Source organism: Ranitomeya variabilis, chromosome 8 (genome assembly GCF_051348905.1).
Source record: "Ranitomeya variabilis isolate aRanVar5 chromosome 8, aRanVar5.hap1, whole genome shotgun sequence".
In the NCBI taxonomy this organism is placed as follows: domain Eukaryota; kingdom Metazoa; phylum Chordata; class Amphibia; order Anura; family Dendrobatidae; genus Ranitomeya; species Ranitomeya variabilis.
This window is the reverse complement of record NC_135239.1, coordinates 49,221,871-49,240,494: the sequence shown is the minus strand read 5'-3', so window position 1 is coordinate 49,240,494 and position 18,624 is coordinate 49,221,871. Positions and strand designations below refer to the sequence as shown.

At 40.5% G+C, this 18,624-nt stretch overlaps 1 protein-coding gene across 4 annotated transcripts in view; it reads left to right on the top strand.

Moving 5' to 3' along the window:
* DPYD (dihydropyrimidine dehydrogenase) overlaps positions 1–18,624 on the top strand; it is a 1,626,828-nt gene that overhangs the window by 1,453,456 nt on the left and 154,748 nt on the right. For all 4 annotated transcript variants that reach the window (XM_077278231.1, XM_077278232.1, XM_077278230.1 and 1 more), the window contains one exon: positions 13,969–14,148. In XM_077278231.1, coding sequence (XP_077134346.1) covers positions 13,969–14,148 — 180 coding nt within the window. The remainder of the gene's footprint in view (positions 1–13,968; positions 14,149–18,624) is intronic.

Here is an 18,624-nt window from a genome sequence, read left to right as displayed (position 1 = left end):
GTTTGGAATTTTTTTAACAACTTAGATAAAAAATAACCTAGACATGTTTGGTGTCTATGAACTTGTAATGACCTGGAAAATCATAATGGCAGCTCAATTTTAGCATTTAGTGAACCTAGCAAAAAGCCAAACAAAAAACAAGTGTGGGATTGCACTTGTTTTGCAATTTTACCGCACTTGGAATTTTTTCCTGTTTCCTAGTTCATGACATGGTAAAACCAATGATGTAGTTCAATGATGACCAATGATGTAGTACAACTCCTCCCGCAAAAAATAAGCCTTCACATAGCCATATTGATGGAAAAATAAAAAAGTTATGGCTCTGGGAAGGAGGGGAGCGAAAAACGAAAATGCAAAACTGAAAAAAGCTCCGGGGGTTAAGCGGTTAATCATTTTCTTGTCAAAACTAGAATCTGTGGGGGGTGTTACTTCTTTTTGAACTGTAAAAAAATGTTTTTTACTAAATCTATTAGTCTCATAAAGGGATTTGAAGTTGCAATCTATTGATCTCTTAGATATGTCAGCCTGTCATTGTTACTTGGAGTGATTTGGAGTAAAGTCTTAAACTTGTTGGTAATTTTAGTTTGTATTAAACATTATTTAGAGATGAGCAGATCAGTTAAAATTCTCACATTCACATTTCCAGTCTTTGCCACATATTTTTAACATTGCCACTCTCGCTGAAATCCCTAGGACTCTTCACACTATACTGGCGCTTCCAGCTCTGATGAGAATGTTATTACACAAGTTTGCATAAGGTCAAGGCAACGTGCACCGTGACCTTACTCATATGAACTCGAGCATGAGAATTTTTCTGAATATTTTCTCACGCTAGAGTTCACATGAGTTTATGCCAGCAGGGGGCGCAGCACCGCAAGTCTACAATGCTACGTTCCCCTGCTTTCAATTCATTCCCAAGATTTTACAGTCAGGAGCAGCTGCATTAGCTGGCTCCTGGCTGTAAAATTTTTTAACCCCTTCAGATAGATTTACAGCGTGGGACATGGCTGAGTGCCGGAGAGGTATGGGATATTGTTGCTTTTTTATTTTTTATCTTTTACAGAATGAGGGTCTTCAGGTGGATTAAGTGTATAATAAAGATTTTACAATCCCATGTGTGAATTTATTTCAATAAAATACTTTATTCTTAATGTGTGTGTATATTATTAACCCTTTAATATTATTGGATTAATAATGGATAGGTGTCTTATTGACACCTCTTCATTATTAACCAGGCTTAATGTCACCTTACAATAGCAAGGTGACATTAACCCTTTATTACCCCATATCCCACAGCTACAGGGGAGTGGGAAGAGAGAGGCTAAGTGCCAGAATAGGTGCATCTTACAGATGTGCCTTTTCTGGGGTGGCTGGGGGCAGATGTTTTTATCCAGGGGGGGCAATAAAAATGGTCCCTCTCTAGGCTAATAATATCTGCCCTCAGTCACTGGCTTTCCCACTCTTGCGGAAAAAATTGCACGGGAGCCCACGCCATTTTTTCCCGTGATTTAACCCTTCATTTTAACATTTATTTTAACAGCTAGAGCCCCCAAATTTTGCACACAGACTCTACTAACATTATTAATGAGGAATATGCAAAAAAAGGGATATGAAATGGTTTACTGTATGTAAACTTCTGTATTGGTATGTGGCTGACCACCACTGTTGCCGCGCACGCTGGGTCATATGTGCCATTCTGTCTGGGTTCACTATGATTGATAGGCTGCTGTGCACACACACACAGCAGCCCTGCCCTGCCTCAGGCTCTAGTTAATTAGGCAGCTGTGCCTCAGCCAGTTTCATCCTTTAACTTTGGTGTTGGTTTGGCAGTGTGGAGGCCAGATCTGATATGTTCGCACAGGACCTGATCGGCCTCTATCCGCGCTCGCCTTCCTGGCACTAAGGGAGTGATTCTGTCAATGCTCCAGGTACAATTTGTCATGTAATGTCATGTAATGTGGTCTGTCCTTTTTTTTTTTTTTTTTCTCACTCTCTATACATTTAGGAGGCCGTAATGGCACAATGTAAATAAAAAACGTAGAGTTAGGACTGCCCCATTATGAGATTGCCGTGAAGTGGCGGGTAGCTCAAAGAATTGATCAATTATTTGCTAAATATCTCATATTTGAAATACAGTCAGAATTTATTATGTGCATGTGCACTTTAGATATTGCGTTTTGACCTTCAGCAGTGCTGGCTTCTCTTCTCTTTTTGCTTATGTCTCATATCCTGTTGGGTTTGATAAGGAGATAGCAAAAGGCGGCAATTGAATTACCGGCTTTTCTGCTATCTAGCGCTGTATTAAATATAAATATACATATGTATGTGTCTCAATTACATATATATATATATATATATATATATATATATATATATATACTATGTGTAGACATTTATTTGATCTATTCTATTCTAACCTGTCAGTGTGATTTTACTGTACACCGCACTGAATTACTGGCTTTTCTATAGAACACCGGTGCGTATTTCTCGCAAGTCACACTGATAGTCCGTGTGTAATCTGTATTTTTCTCGCCTCCATAGACTTTCATTGGCGGATTTTTTGTGCAATACGCTGACAAACGCAGCATGCTGCGATTTTCTATGGCCGCACAATACAGCTGCAAAATATACGGCAAATAGGAGCTGCCCCTTAGAGAATCATTGCCCGCGTGCAATGCGTAGTTTTTGCGCCTCTCATACGTCCGTAAAACTCTCTAGTGTAGTAGACGCCGACCTGACAGACATGTATTGGTATGCCAGGCTGGTTAATCAAAAGTAGAACCACGAATACCATCCAGGAGAGGCTGTTCTCAGGGCTCTCATTCAGCACCCACAAATAATTGACATGGCTGCTAACCATATCCAACAAATCAAATCCAACCAACTCTACTTATCAATCAATTTCCCCATTACTTTTAAGCCTCTGAAAATGGACAGACTTTGTAAAACATTGTTGTAATTCCTAAATACTTAATGGAATATATTTCTAAATCCCCTTGAACTAACAAAGTAAGTCTAAAGGTACCGTCAAATTAAGCGACGCTGCAGCGATAGCGACAACGATGCCGATCGCTGCAGCGTCGCTGTTTGATCGCTGGAGAGCTGTCACACAGACCGCTCTCCAGCGACCAACGATGCCGAGGTCCCCGGGTAACCAGGGTAAACATCGGGTTGCTAAGCGCAGGGCCGCGCTTAGTAACCCGATGTTTACCCTGGTTACCAGCGTAAAAGTAAAAAAAACAAACAGTACATACTCACCTGCGCGTCCCCCAGCGTCTGCTTCCTGACACTGACTGAGCTCCGGCCCTAACAGCACAGCGGTGACGTCACCGCTGTGCTTTCACTTTCACTTTAGGGCCGGAGCTCAGTCAGTGTCAGGAAGCAGAGGCTGGGGGACGCGCAGGTGAGCATGTACTGTTTGTTTTTTTTACTTTTACGCTGGTAACCAGGGTAAACATCGGGTTACTAAGCGCGGCCCTGTGCTTAGTAACCCGATGTTTACCCTGGTTACCAGTGTAAAACATCGCTGGTATCGTTGCTTTTGGTGTCAAACACAACGATACACAGCGATCGGACGACCAAATAAAGTTCTGGACTTTATTCAGCGACCAGCGACATCACAGCAGGATCCTGATCGCTGCTGCGTGTCAAACTAAACGATATCGCTAGCGAGGACGCTGCAATGTCACGGATCGCTAGCGATATCGTTTAGTGTGACGGTACTTTTACACTTCAATCACATCTTTAGAACTTAACTTTAAATCCACTGCCCTAGCAAACAGAGTCTAAATTACATAAAGTCTGTTACTGTCATGTACTTCAGGACGTAACTCTATATCTCAGCTACATTTTTTACATACTGACTACAAATATCCTAAACTATGACATTGTAGCTTCTGCAGTCACTACTAGGAGAAGATACGTCACTTTTACATATTGTAAAAACATTGAAAAAATAATAACAATAGCAAGTAGTTTCTTTCTGAGCCTCTACTACTTGGGATTGCAGGTGTCCAATTTTTTTATTTTGTTATTTAAAGTATTTCAATCTCTGTGACCAAAAAAACTGAACACCTATCTCTATAGATATATATTAAGTGATCATTATGTTATGTTGGACTGAAAAATGCTCTGGTGTTTATGCTGGACAATTTGCTTGAAGGAAATTTGTCAACAGGTTTTTGCTATGTAGTGTAAGGACACCACAATGTAGGGGCTGAGAAATAGATTTCAGTGAAATGTCACTTATTAGACTCTGTGCTGTTGTTTCCATACAATGAAGGTTTTATCACCAGGAAATTATTACTGCCTGGACTACAGTGCACGTCAGCCCTGGTCTGACCACACCCACTCCCCCACTGTCTATAGACAATATACACAGAAAGCTGTGGTGTGGGCGGGGCTTGATATCTGAGCTCTGCTCCATGCTACAGCTAAAAACTCTGATTGTGTCACAACGGCTGCACCCAGTAAACTAAGTGATACATTGTTGGAATCAGGGTCTCTTTTTCTACATTATGCTGCTCTCAAATGAGGAAGCAAAAAACTGGTGACAGATGCCCTTTAAAATAAGGATTATTATTGGACCTCATGCAGAACTTGTTGCCAGTCTTTCTTCCATACTTCTATTATACTCTAATTTTTTTTTTATGTCGACAAAATAATGACTTTATCACAACCCTGTATTGGAGCTTTGTGGCATCATCATTATGTATAATATACTTTTTTCAATATATGTAACTCTGAGGAGCAGAGGAGCAGTCACTTAAAGCAGATTGCTGTTTACATGCTCACGGATCGAAGGTAAGTTAATCCGGTAGCAGTTAATGATTAGTGCAAGAATTCATGATGTAGAACTAATGTCGGCGATAAATATTTACAGCTTTTCTAAGTGCTCATTCTTTAGCTGAATGACAGTAGATTGTGGATAAGACACTCCAATACTACAAATAAAATAGCACTTTTCAGCAGCTGGGGAAGAGAGATTTAGCAAGGAGAGGTATATGAATCAAGCTAAAATTGGTCATGCAATCACCAGAGTGACCTTAACTGTAGCAATTTCATAGCACATTATATCACATTTAAGGTTGAATTACAATTAAGCAAATGGCTTCGGTATATTGGCCATATATTACAGACCACAAATTCTTCTGCTCACTTTGTACAATATTTAATTTTGTGAAAAGTACAGAATGGCTGAGTGTATTGATTATGGGAAAATACAAATTACTTTTGCCGGGAGAATGCATTTTGTAGACACTGAATGATATAAATATAATCTTTTTAGTGTATTTTGAATTTTGATTTTGATTATCAATGATAAAAGAGGTTCTAAAGATTTTTTTAACAAAGTTTAAACTGAATTCGTACTATCCTAACTTTTAATGACAATTTGATTTTTTTTTGCCACCATAAAAAAGTATTCTAAACAGTAAACAGATGCAGAAATCCAAAATTCTGATTTAAAAGGAAAATTATCACCTAAAAAAATGTTGTTTTTTTTTACCTGTGGACATTATGGGAGTCTGGCAGGTAAATTCTGTTTGAATAATGTCTGTCTGATCTACTAAAATGGAGAAAATTAAGGTATATTGTCCCTGTACCCTCTGGGTTTGAGTCATTGGGACGGAGCATGAAAACTAAGAAGGAGGTGTCATCAACTGTGCTGCTGATAAGGACTGAGAAGCAGGATGAAATCAACGGATTTTATTAAAACGTTTACAGGTCAACGCATTTCAAGGTCACACACGACCACTTCATCAGGACAAAAACCTATGTTTTCTTCCATTGGGACGGAGCAGGAAGAGGTTACAGTCATCGCTCACTACACAGTGACCATGCTGTTATCTCTGCTCCTCGACTGATAGCCAACTGTGTAGCATATATTGGCACAGTAGACTTTCAGTCAATGTGCTTGGGTGACAAATTTTGTTTAAAATATCAAGTTCTGGTTGTCTGTAGCCACAACGAAGGGGTGATTACTGCATACTGTATAAAAAGTGTACTGGAGGTTGACAAAATTTCATGGACCTTTCTAATGTCCAAAACTACCATTAGGTAAGCCTAAGTAATATTTATTATCATAGAATGTTAGAGTTGGAAGGGACTTCAAGGGTCATCATGTCCAATGCCCTGCTCAATGCAAGATTTACTAAACCATCTCAGACAGGTGTCTGTCCAGCCTCTGTTTGAAGACTTCCGTTGAATTAGAACACACCACCTCTCGTGGCATTTCCACTCATTGATCACCCTCATTGGTAAAAAGGTTATACTATTATTCTTTTTACATTTTAATCTGACCTTCTCTCTTTTATTTCTGCCCTCTCCTATTCAGAATTCAACTATAAAGAGTGTTTTTTTTTATGTTGCCTCTTACCATAAAGATACGCAAGTCTCTAGGCGTGCACCACTCGTGGCCTCACAGCTTCCTGCTTGCAAGGGGGCTGAATGCTCCTGAAGATTGACAGTTCAGACCAGTAGCGTGGTCTCACCGCTAGTCTGTACTTTGTGCTCATCAATGTTGCTAGCAGAGGCATGTTTGCCTCTACAGCATAGGAGTAGTGATGAATACATCAATCTGGACAACACATAGCTGTGATTGCAAGACGTATAGCAAACAGCCTGCAACTGTAATCTTCTCGTTTGGGAAACCTAAATAGCCCAGACAAAGAACTGTAAACTATAGAATTTTAAATCCCTTCGTTCTTGGGAACACAAAAGAATATTATTAAGAAGTAGTATGAAAAGTTCCTTCTTTTTACAAGAGTTTTGCAGTTAACCATTAATGGTCACAAGGACAACCCCGTTAAGGCCATATGCAAACTTTGTAATTTATTTTTACATGCGTGGAGCAATAAAAACATGGTTTCAGTGGGTTACGTTTTCAGTGTGGAAGTCATCTGTCAAAAATCTCACAAAATATCATACAAATGCCACACATTCAGCATTTTATATTTAAAAGAATATATAATTGGAAAAAAGGGGGGACAGGAAAAAATAATAGCGCAATATAGTCCTATCCCAATAACAATAGGACACGGTTGTAGGGAATTTACTCACCTGACAAAGTTGTGTGACTACAACAATATGATGGAGAATGGTAATAGCTGCTGCAGACCAGTAAGATAATCCAGGATAAATTAAAGAGTAATGGGTTTTTTTAGGCTACCAAAAAGTCCAAAATATTTATTGTGGTTTGTCCTGAAGAATAAGTATATGAAAGCTATGAAAATAAAACCACATTTGAATTTTTCCTGGTTTCCTGGGTCTATTCATCCACAATCACAATTATTGGACTTCTTAGCAGTGCAAAAAAAAAAAACATTCCTCATTTATTCATCCTAAAATTATTTATAGACACACATGCATTTTGTAGGAAATTACATTTTTCCAAATGAATGCCCACTTTCGTGCCTGACCTATGGGCACCAAATGGTGGCACGCAGAGTGCCTACATATATTTTAGGTCACTCACACTATCAGTATTTGGTCAGTATTTTACATCAGTATTTGTAAGCCAAAACCAGGAGTGGAACAATCAGAGGAAAAGTATAATAGAAACATATGCACCACTTCTGGATTTATCTCTCACTCCTGATTTTGGCTTACAAATACTGATGTAAAATACTGACCCAATACTTAATGTGTGAATGTTGCCTTTTTTGAAATTTTCTGCCACTGGGATGAGCAAAGCAATTCTAAAGAATCAATTTTTTCACATATTTTTCATGATTCGATTCGTACAAATTCCAACAAAATTGCAACCAGTCAGTCTTCCACCATTCTGCTGGATCCTGAGGATCAGAAAGCAGTTAATAAATCTCATACAACCCTCTCTTCAGCTCCTCAATACCTATCTCACCGTTGCTAGTCCTCCAATCGGCTCCTTTTGTTTCTATCTTCTATTTTCTTTTTCTGGACTTCTGGTGCTGCAGTTATTCATAAGACCCCACACTATTACCAGAAGAATGACACACATCATTAATGTTAATCCATGAGTTAAGCCCTGCATGACTTTATACAATGTGACTGATGTCATTAACGACAAATACAAGTGTTGCGCCACACATGACGGTATGGGGCCAGTGAAGAACAGCAGTGCTGAAGACCAGAAACAGAGGAGTCAATTCAATGACCATTAGCGATGGGAGAGGTATGTGAGGGGCTGAGGCCAGGTGGGTTTTAGACATTTTTTAACTCCTCAATTTGCACTAAATTTAATCAATACAAATCGATCTCCAAGCCTAATTTGAGCAAACCTTCCAAATTTACAGAAAATATTTGGTAGATTCATTCTTCTCTTTTAGACACTTTTTGTGGCACCAGTTATGTTTCATTCAACAATATTCAGCAAAAATAGAAATCAACGATAACTACTTGAATTGGCAATATTTCGACATACTGTATAATCACATTTTAGGGAAGATATTGGTCCTAGAGGAGCCAATTCGATGACCATTAGCGATGAGAGAGGTATGTGGGGGGGGGGCTGAGGCGAGATGGGTTTTAGATTTTTATTAATCCCTCAATTTGCACTAAATTTATTCAATACAAATTGATCTCCCCGCCTAATTTGAGCAAACCTTCCAATTTAGAGAAAATATTTGGGAGATTCATGCTTCTCTATTAGACACATTTTATGTCACCACCAGTTATGATTCATTCAACAATATTCAGCAAAAATAGAAATCAATAATACTTACTTGAATTGGCGATATTTCTATATACTAAAATACTAATCAAATTTTAGGGAAGATATTAGTCTAAACCTAAGGAAAAATAAGACTATATGTGGAATCGGGCTGATTTATTATGTTATTGAAATGGAAAAATAAGGACTGAAACCTGAACTCATTATTGACATTCACTGTACGCAAGCAATCACTGTGTAATGAGCCACAGTCAGTTCTGTAGAAATCCACTTAATTACAATGCCATTTAAGACATACTGGCTTCAGTCAAAATTCTGCAGAGACATTAAAATGTCACTAAGAAAGCCAGAAGTCGGGAAGAATATACGATGTGTCATCATTCCACAATAAACTCTTGTCACAGTGGTTGTTGCTTGTGTATGAAAGGCATATATCTTCTCAATATGATTTTTTATATGTCAAATTCTGTTTTGATGAAACTATAAAAGTTGTAAAATTAGAAAAACTGGATTGGATAAAGTTATTTGTTGCGCAGGAGGTGGGCTGTTCTACTCACAATACTTTTTGTAACAGTAAATTTATTGTAAGGTCTCATGCACGTAATTATATTATGGGTCCATAAGTATTGTGACAGAGTCACTGGCATAGTATGTGAAGGGAGATGCGTGTCACTGCGCATACTGTGGTCAGTGATGTAGAACCAGAGTGTTTTTTTTCCTCCAGCACACTGAGATGGTTAATAGGAACTTATGTTATGGGCTGGTTTTAGTGGACCTTCATAGAGCGGGTGGGCTGAGATCCACTGTATCTTCACATGTAGAGTCCTGCCAGGACCTGTGTGAGGTCAAGGTCATGTGACCATCACGTGTGTGTTAAATACCTGGCCATGAGAGTCAGTGTGGTGTTGTGCATTGGGAGAGCAGGAACTCCCACATTGCTCCCGGAGGAGCTACAGGACTATGCGGGATAACTGCAGGTGAACCTGCAGAGAATGGACTCTGCCATACCTTATTTGTTTTGTTTTCCATTAAGCCAGGAAGGCTTTTGTTTTTCTGAACCCTGCCTTGGTCTATGCTGACTTCAATAAGCCAGCAGGTGTTTCACTGTCAAAGTGTTCCTGTGCCTACCTCGAGAAGCAGATAAAGGTACCTTCACACGAAACGACTTTGTAACGATATCGCTAGCGATCCGTGACGTTGCAGCGTCCTGGCTAGCGATATCGTTTAGTTTGACACGCAGCAGCGATCAGGATCCTGCTGTGATGTCGCTGGTCGCTGAATAAAGTTCAGAACTTTATTTGGTCGTCCGATCACTGTGTATCGTTGTGTTTGACAGCAAAAGCAACGATACCAGCGATATTTTACACTGGTAACCAGGGTAAACATCGGGTTACTAAGCGCAGGGCCATGCTTAGTAACCCGATGTTTACCCTGGTTACCAGTGTAAAATGTAAAAAAAACAAACACTACATACTTACATTCGCATCCCCCGCCGTCTGCTTCCCACACTGACTGAGCGCCGCAAAGTGAAAGTGAAAGCACAGCATAGCGGTGACGTCACCGCTGTGCCCTGCTACTGCCGGCGCTCAGTCAGTCAGTCAGTGCAGGAAGCGGACGCCGGGGGATGAGAATGTAAGTATGTACTGTTTGTTTTTTTTACATTTTACGCTGGTAACCAGGGTAAACATCGGGTTACTAAGCGCGGCCCTGCGCTTAGCAACCCGATGTTTACCCTGGTTACCCGGGGACCTCGGCATCGTTGGTCGCTGGAGAGCGGTCTGTGTGACAGCTCTCCAGCGATCAAACAGCGACGCTGCAGCGATCGGCATCGTTGTCGCTATCGCTGCAGCGTCGTTTCGTGTGAAGGTACCTTAAGTGTGTCAACTCCTTACAGTATACAGAATAAAGTTAGGCACCCAAACAAATCTATGGGCCCCTATATACCTCTATATGTCAATTCTGTTTTTTCATAGTGATTTCATAATTATCTATTAGGACAATGGTTCTAGAAAAGATTCTGGTGGTTTATGGAGACCGGATATGGTGGCAAATGGAGTAGCTAATATACCCTTTAGGCTAGGTGTATCTGTGCACTTAGAATACAATATGTGTCAGGAGCTTTTACCAAAGTAGACTTTAATGATGCCTTAGACCACCATTCCCCAGACGGAGGCCAAAGTGGTTCCTTTCAGTCTCCACCTAGAAGGTATGCTTCTGCATACTGTTTGTTTCACAGTATAAGCACAGCAGACAGCACATAAAGAAGCACTCCTCCCATCAAAGTTTGTATCCTCCCCCCTCTTCAACTCCTCACCCAGATGCTCCACTCCTCCCCTTTGCCAGCCACTTTGCAGTGATATAGAATTGTAGTTCTGATGATGACTAGTGTTGAGCGATACCGTCCGATACTTGAAAGTATCGGTATCGGAAAGTATCGGCCGACACCGGCAAAGTATCGGATCCAATCCGATACCGATACCCGATACCAATACAAGTCAATGGGACTCAAGTATCGGACGGTATCCCTGATGGTTCCCAGGGTCTGAAGGAGAGGAAACTCTCCTTCAGGCCCTGGGATCCATATAAATGTGTAAAAGAAAGAATTAAAATAAAAAATATTGCTATACTCACCTCTCCGACGCAGCCTGGACCTCACGGAGGGAACCGGCAGCGTTCTTTGCTTAAAATTCGCGCGTTTACTTCCTTCCGTGAAGTCCCGGCTTGCTCATTTTAAAATGCGCGCGTGTCCTGCCTCCCGTGACGTCACGGCTTGTGATTGGTCGCGTTGCCCATGTGGCCGCAACGCGACCAATCACAGCAAGCCGTGACGTAATTTCAGGTCCTTCAGGATTTTAAAATTACGTTCTGGCTTGTGATTGGTCGCGTCGTGGTCACATGGGCGACGCGACCAATCACAAGCCGTGACGTCATGGGAGGCAGGACACGCGCGCATTTTAAAATGAGCGCGTGTCCCGCCTCCCATGACGTCACGGCTTGTGATTGGTCGCATCGCCCATGTGACCGCGACGCGACCAATCACAAGCCAGAACGTAATTTTAAAATCACTGAAGGACCTGAAATTACGTCACGGCTTGCTGTGATTGGTCGCGTCGCGGCCACATGGGCGGCACGCGACCAATCACAAGCCGGGACTTCACGGAAGGAAGTAAACGCGCGAATTTTAAGCAAAGAGCGCTGCCGGTTCCCTCCGTGAGGTCCAGGCTGCGTCGGAGAGGTGAGTATAGCAATATTTTTTATTTTAATTCTTTCTTTTACACATTATTACATTAATGTTGTTTCGATACCGATACCCGATACCACAAAAGTATCGGATCTCGGTATCGGAATTCCGATACCCGCAAGTATCGGCCGATACCCGATACTTGCGGTATCGGAATGCTCAACACTAATGATGACTTATGCAGGTAAAAAAGTCTTCCTGTTTCTACATAGTGCTTAGAAGGATTCAGCTACTCTGTTTTTAATCACGTAATGTCATAGACCTTATGGAAAAAAGAATTAACTGCATAGAAAAGCAAAATTAACAATTGTAAGTACACAGTGCCATATAATATAATAAATTTGATATATTAAGAAGATAACAACTTTGATGGGAGTGCTTCTTTAACTATAACGAGAGCATGCTGTACATATTTCTTTACAAAGTGTCCCCATGGTGGACAGATGCCTCGGCATCCATCTTAACAGTGGGCACTGTCACGTGCCTACCTCCTAAGCAAATGTGCCAAACAATGGCAAACATGCAGTGTGTACCAGGCCTTATGCACTCTGTTTGCCTCTATACAGACTCGGTGTCATAGCATTTTTATTTGTATCAAAAAATCTTTTAAACAAAATTTGCAAGGCAATGACATCTACCATATTATTTGGACTATAAGATGCACCAGACCAAAGGACTCACCTAGGTTTCAGAGGATGAAATTAGAAAAAAAATTGAAGGAAAAATTGTGGTCAATTCTGTACTCAATATCCCCTATCCAGGTATATACGGTCCCCTCATCCCCATCCTGGTATGCATGGCCCCCTCATCCCTATCCTGGTATACATAGTCCCCTCATCCCTATCCTGGTATGCATGGCTCCCTCATCCCTATCCTGGTATGCATGCCCCCTTATCCCTATTCAGGCATGCATGGCCCCCTCATCCCATCCTGGTATGCACAGCCCCCTATCCCCATCCTGATATGCACAGCCCCTCATCCCTATCCTGGTATGCATGGCCCCCTAATCCCAATCCTGGTATGCATGGCCCCCTAATCCCAATCCTGGTATGCACTGCCCCCTCATCCTCTTCCTGGTATGCATGGCCTCCTCATCACTATCCTAGTTTGCACGGTCCCCCTCATCTCTAGCCTGGTAGGCATGTCCTCCTTATCCCTAGCCTGGTATGCAGGGACCCATCTCCGTCCTGGTATTCATAGCCAGATCATTATCCTGGTATGATTTCCCCACCCCATCCTGGTATGCATGGCCCCCTCATCCTTATCCTGGTATGCAGAGACCCTATCTCCATTCAGGTATGCATAGCCCCATCCTTATCCTGGTATGATTGGCCCCCATATCGATCCAGGTATGCATGGCCACCATCAGAAAAACATAAAAAAATAAACATTATGCTTACCTTCCTGAGCTTCCTCGCAGCAGCTTATTCCGATGCTAGCAGCTGCTTTATGTTTGTAGGCAGCGCATGGCATTGACATAATGCACTGCTTACAAGCTGAGTACAGCTGCCAGAATACTCACTACTCTCCATGTCAGGAATATGTTCCTGGAGAGCAGTGAATATTCATTGCGCTGTAATAGCAAGCTCAGTGTTAGCCACAGCCGCCGGCTTCCTGCAGCTGCAGGGTGTTAACATGTGCCACTACTAAAGGAAATTAATATTCATTGCATTCCATGCCTATGGGAGTGGAGAGCAGTGAATATTCATTGCCTTATGTAGCGGCACATGCTAATGTCCAGCAGCTGCAGAAAGCCGGCTGCTGATGCTAGCAACTTGTCGGCTATTAAAGAAATGAATATTCACTGCTCTCTACGCTCATGCAATATTCGGATATTCGGAGTTCTGGGGGAGGCCTGTTGGGCAGAGTGAGATTTTTTAATCGCATGATGTCGTAGCCCTAATGGAAAAGAGAATAAATAACTGAGTAGAAGGGCAAAATGAGCAATTGTAAGTACACAGTGCTATATAATATGACAGCAATATATAAGAGGATACAAATTTTGATGTCAATGCTTCTTTAATGTGTCTTCATGGTAAAGAAAGAAAATGCTAAAATAATTTATTGCCATTTTCAGGTTTGCAGCGCGATACAGAATCAAGACTTCTCTGTTATTGATGACTATTGCACAGGTCTGAAGGCACTTCTCTACCTGAAGAGCATTGAGGAGCTTCAAGATTGGGATGGACAAAGTCCACCAACTTTCAGTCACCAGAAAGGAAAGCCTGTTCCAAAAGTAGCAGATATTATCGGAGAGGTATGTGGATTTCTAAGTACGGTAACCTTGTTCTATTTTTCTTTTCCAATTATGAGCTGTTTTATACAAAACAATAAAATAAAATGAACAGAAAAGTCAGACTTCCCAAGCTGTAGGAGGCAAGAACATAATAGACATTTTTGCTTTTCATCATTTTCGAACAGCAATGCCATTCCATGCAGCTAACGATGTGTAATGGCCTTGATGTACATTTCCCATTCATAGTGTTCCATCATACAGCGTCTGCAAAATAATATATATTTAAATGTAAATGAAAACAGACAAATATGCAATCGGAAGGAAAGAATGCAAACATTTAGCTGTCTGCTGTCTAGTATCACACAGAAGCACAGCATGTCGAATTTAAAACTTTATCTAGGCAATTACAAAAACTAGTTTTGAATAAAGACCAATGTGTACTGAAAGGTGGGTTAAAAAAAATCTTGAAATAAATAACCAACCTTTTTCCAAGAAAATATGAATATATCAATTTAGGAGACATGGAATAAATTACCTGAGGTTAGGAACATTATTCTTTTAATAAAAGTAAAAAACTATAAAACATATTTTCTTTAAAAAAAAATGCTGCTGTTTCTTTGCCAGATTTTAGACAGCCAAAGACAGAAAAGGATTCAAAGATGAGAAATATTTAGATTTAACTTATAATTCTCCTCCTTGCTAGATTAATCCTGTCTTTGGTTAAGAAATTAACTAACAAAGATATAGTTGTTTTATTTCTTATAAAAATTAATAAATAAAAATAAGTATAAAATTGCTCTTAGGTTATATGGACTTAATTCTTTCTTCAAGATTCCTGAATTCTGCATGAAAAAGCATTGAAAATCCACTGCAATAAATGAACTTAATGCACAGCAAAGTAAAGATGACATTGCTGTGCGTGTTTCATCCTTTCTTAACTCTTTTAACTGTTTCCGGGTGCGGAAACTGTTAAGTGGTTAAAAGATATAACATCTCATTCTTCTTCTTCGGGCGACATCGATTGAAAGTTACCCGCTCTTCATAGTTGAAAGTATAAGGAAAACACATGGAGGTGGAAAAGTCACAGAAAACTACAGTAAAACTGCTTCAGAAAAAAAGACTACAGATGTTTTCCTTAAGCAGTTTCAGCTAGGAGTCTTGTGTGAAAATACCCATAAGGTTTTTCATTTTTTTTCCCAGTTTTTAAAATTGTTTACTTATACTTAAAAAAAATGGAAAATTAGATCAGTGTCATGTATCAAAAGAGGAAAGAAATCACAGGACAGCGATGTAACAGTGCAACTACCATTTTACCAAGCATAAATGTGTCTTATCTGAAATGTGTGGTTTAGTTCTGACACCAGTTCATTGAAAGGATGACCTGGAGTTATAAATGTAGCAAAGAACCACAAAGCTGATAAGTGGTATGAAGGATCTTAATTATGAAGAAAGATTAAAATAACTAAATTGATTTAGTCTTGAGAAGAGATCTCTAAGGGGAGGGCATGATTAACTTAAAGTGCATAAATGGCTACACAAAAAGTAAGGTCATACGCTGTTTCATGTAAACCCCCCTCAAAACCTATGAGGGCACTCTCTTTCTTCATATAGGTTCAGTCTCCAGAATAATTCTAGATTTATTATCTACCATAAGAACTATTACTTTGTGGAACAGGTTCCCTCAAGAGTTGGCCATAGTGGGATCCTTTGATGCTTTCAAAAAAGGAAAGCCTTTTAAGAAGAAAATAACATAAATACATGTGTAAAGTACATGTGAAAAGTTCTTGTCTGAATGTTTTGTCCAGTCTATCGACAATAGGGATCAGGTGGGCAAGATTAGCTTTTTTGGGGGGACCTGGATCATACATTGTGGTTGTGCATTTTTCCCTTCACTTTCCCCTTTCCCATCCCTTGGTTGAACTTGAAGAACATTTGCCTTTTATCGTCCATATTAAAGAGATTGTTCAGATCTTGTTTTACTATGGGCCTAAAAACTAACAGGCAGGTAGTTGCTAACAGTGGAAACTAGCTGCTTATTCTACCCGGCTCAGAGCGGTCACCGACCCCTCCTGCTGATGATCCAACTGCTCCACATCCACAGAGCAGATGTGGTCTGCTCTGTTGATGGGGCGCTAATTAGTTCTTAGGTCTGTAGATAAAAATTAAATAGTCCTGCATAAGTGTTTACATTATGTATCTATGCACCTATGTAACAGTGAGGTTCAGACTTTTTGCATCCCCTGCTGTATGAAGGACCATGTTGCACAGGTGTCTTTTTTGTTTAATGTGTCTGTGAAACAGAATATTGTATATTTAGTAGCAATTGAGGATCGTCCATCAATTTTAAAGAACTTTTAAACCCCTTTAAGGTACATTTGAAGCCACGTGATTAGTGATGTACATTGAAGAGAGAGGCCTCATGGCAAAACTTAACATGGGAGTTACATTATAGTGCATGGTTTAGTCAACCTGAATAGTGGATTGTTCTTTATTTCCATCTCTATGTCCATTCAGCATACTCCCTACCACTTTGCTTACTAACAATACACTAGACACCTCACTCATAGGGACTCTATTGCAACGTATGGTCTGACTCTGTGTAATATATTCCCTTGCATGTGTCAGATATATGTGATGAGTTCTCTCTCTCTTACATTATTTGTTAATATAATAATTTTATGGTCTCTCACCTGATATAGTACCGGACAGTCAGCCATTGACTATAAAGGACAAATCTTGAGAGCCCAGACAAAAAAAAGCTGACATGAGATAAAACAGCAGTGTATTCCTAGTACTACTATTACATTGTTCTGGAGAGTTAAAAATGTCACTCTGGCTAGACTACAATTACTTGGACAATGATGGTATATTATAGAAATATGTCATAAGTCTTGAGCTAAGACAACTCTTTTAAACTACTTATTCATTAAGGCTCATTTATGTATATGGCCCATTGGACTGTGCATGGAGGTGTATGCCTCCTTGCCTCCTTAGTATAGAGCAGTGGTCCCCAACCTTTCTTACATGGAGAGCCACATTCAGATCTGAGAGCAAGTTGCAAGCCACATCCAAACCTTTCTGCCTTCCACATGAGTAGTGGATTTCTGCTCTCATCTCCTCAAAGTAGCGACACCCAAAGCCTCCATTACTGGTATAATAACAGCCAACTCCAATATAATGACAAAAAAGCAGGCATCTCTGATAGAATCTTGGCAGCTTTGCTGCACTTTCCTTAAAATCAGGTCACAAAGAGGACAGTGTTCTGGTACTGATGCATTTTGACTTGAACAGTCTTAATCGTAAAAATTTTATCAGAGACACCATTTTTTTTCATTATATTGGATTTATTTGTCAGGGCATAGGGGCCTGCTGGTCCACCAAAACCTATTTGATGGTGGATGCCTACAATGATGAGCTCATAAAAATAATAATTTTTTTATTTATATAGCGCCAACATATTCCGCAGGACTTTACAATTAAGTGGGGACATGTACAGACAAATTCAATACAAGTTAAGACAATTTAAACGGTGACATTAGGAGTGAGGTCCCTGCTCGCACGCTTACAATCTACAAGGAAATGGGGGGCCACAATAGGTGAAAAGTGCTTGTTATTTCAGGTCTGGCAATTATAATAAATAGGGATTTTCATATAAAGCTGCATGATCCGGTCATCAGCCCGTGTGTTTAAGTGCAATAGTCAAGTATCAAGTGCAGTTATCATGTGCATGGAGGGTGTGGAGACAGATGAATAGTAGGGTGCAGATTTAGAATAATATTTGGAAGGATGGAACAGGGCAAAGTTAGTTTACTGAGTAGTTGATGTGGTAGGCTTGTTTGAAGAGATGGGTTTTTAAAGCGTGCTTGAAAAGGTCGGGGCTAGGTATCAGTCTGATCGTCTGGGGAAGCGTATTCCAGAGAGATGGCGCAGCACGAGAGAAGTCTTGGAGACGGAGGTGCGAGGTTCGGATTACGGGGGATGTTAGCCTTAGGTCATTTGTAGAATGAAGGGCACATGTAGGGCGATAGACAGAGATGAGAGAGGAGATATAAGGCAGTGCAGAACTGTGGAGGGCTTTATGGGTGAGAGAGATGAGTTTATACTGGACCCTGTAGCGAATGGGTAGCCAGTGTAATGACTGGCACAGGATGGAGGCATCGGTGAAACGGTTGGACAGAAAACAGAAATATGACCCTGGCTGCCGCATTCAAGATGGATTGGAGAGGAGAAAGTTTGGTAAGAGGGAGACCGATCAGAAGAGAGTTGCAGTAGTCCAGACGAGAATGAATAAGAGCGACAGTAAGAGTCATAGCAGTTTCAAAGGTAAGAAAAGGTCGGATTCTGGAGATGTTTTTAAGATGCAGGTGACAAGAGGAGTGGGTGATCGGATATAGGGAGTAAAGGAAAGTTCGGTGTCGAATATGACCCCAAGACAGCAGGCATGCTGCTTGGGAGTTATGGTTGAACCCTCCAGGGTAATTTCGATGTTGGGAAGAG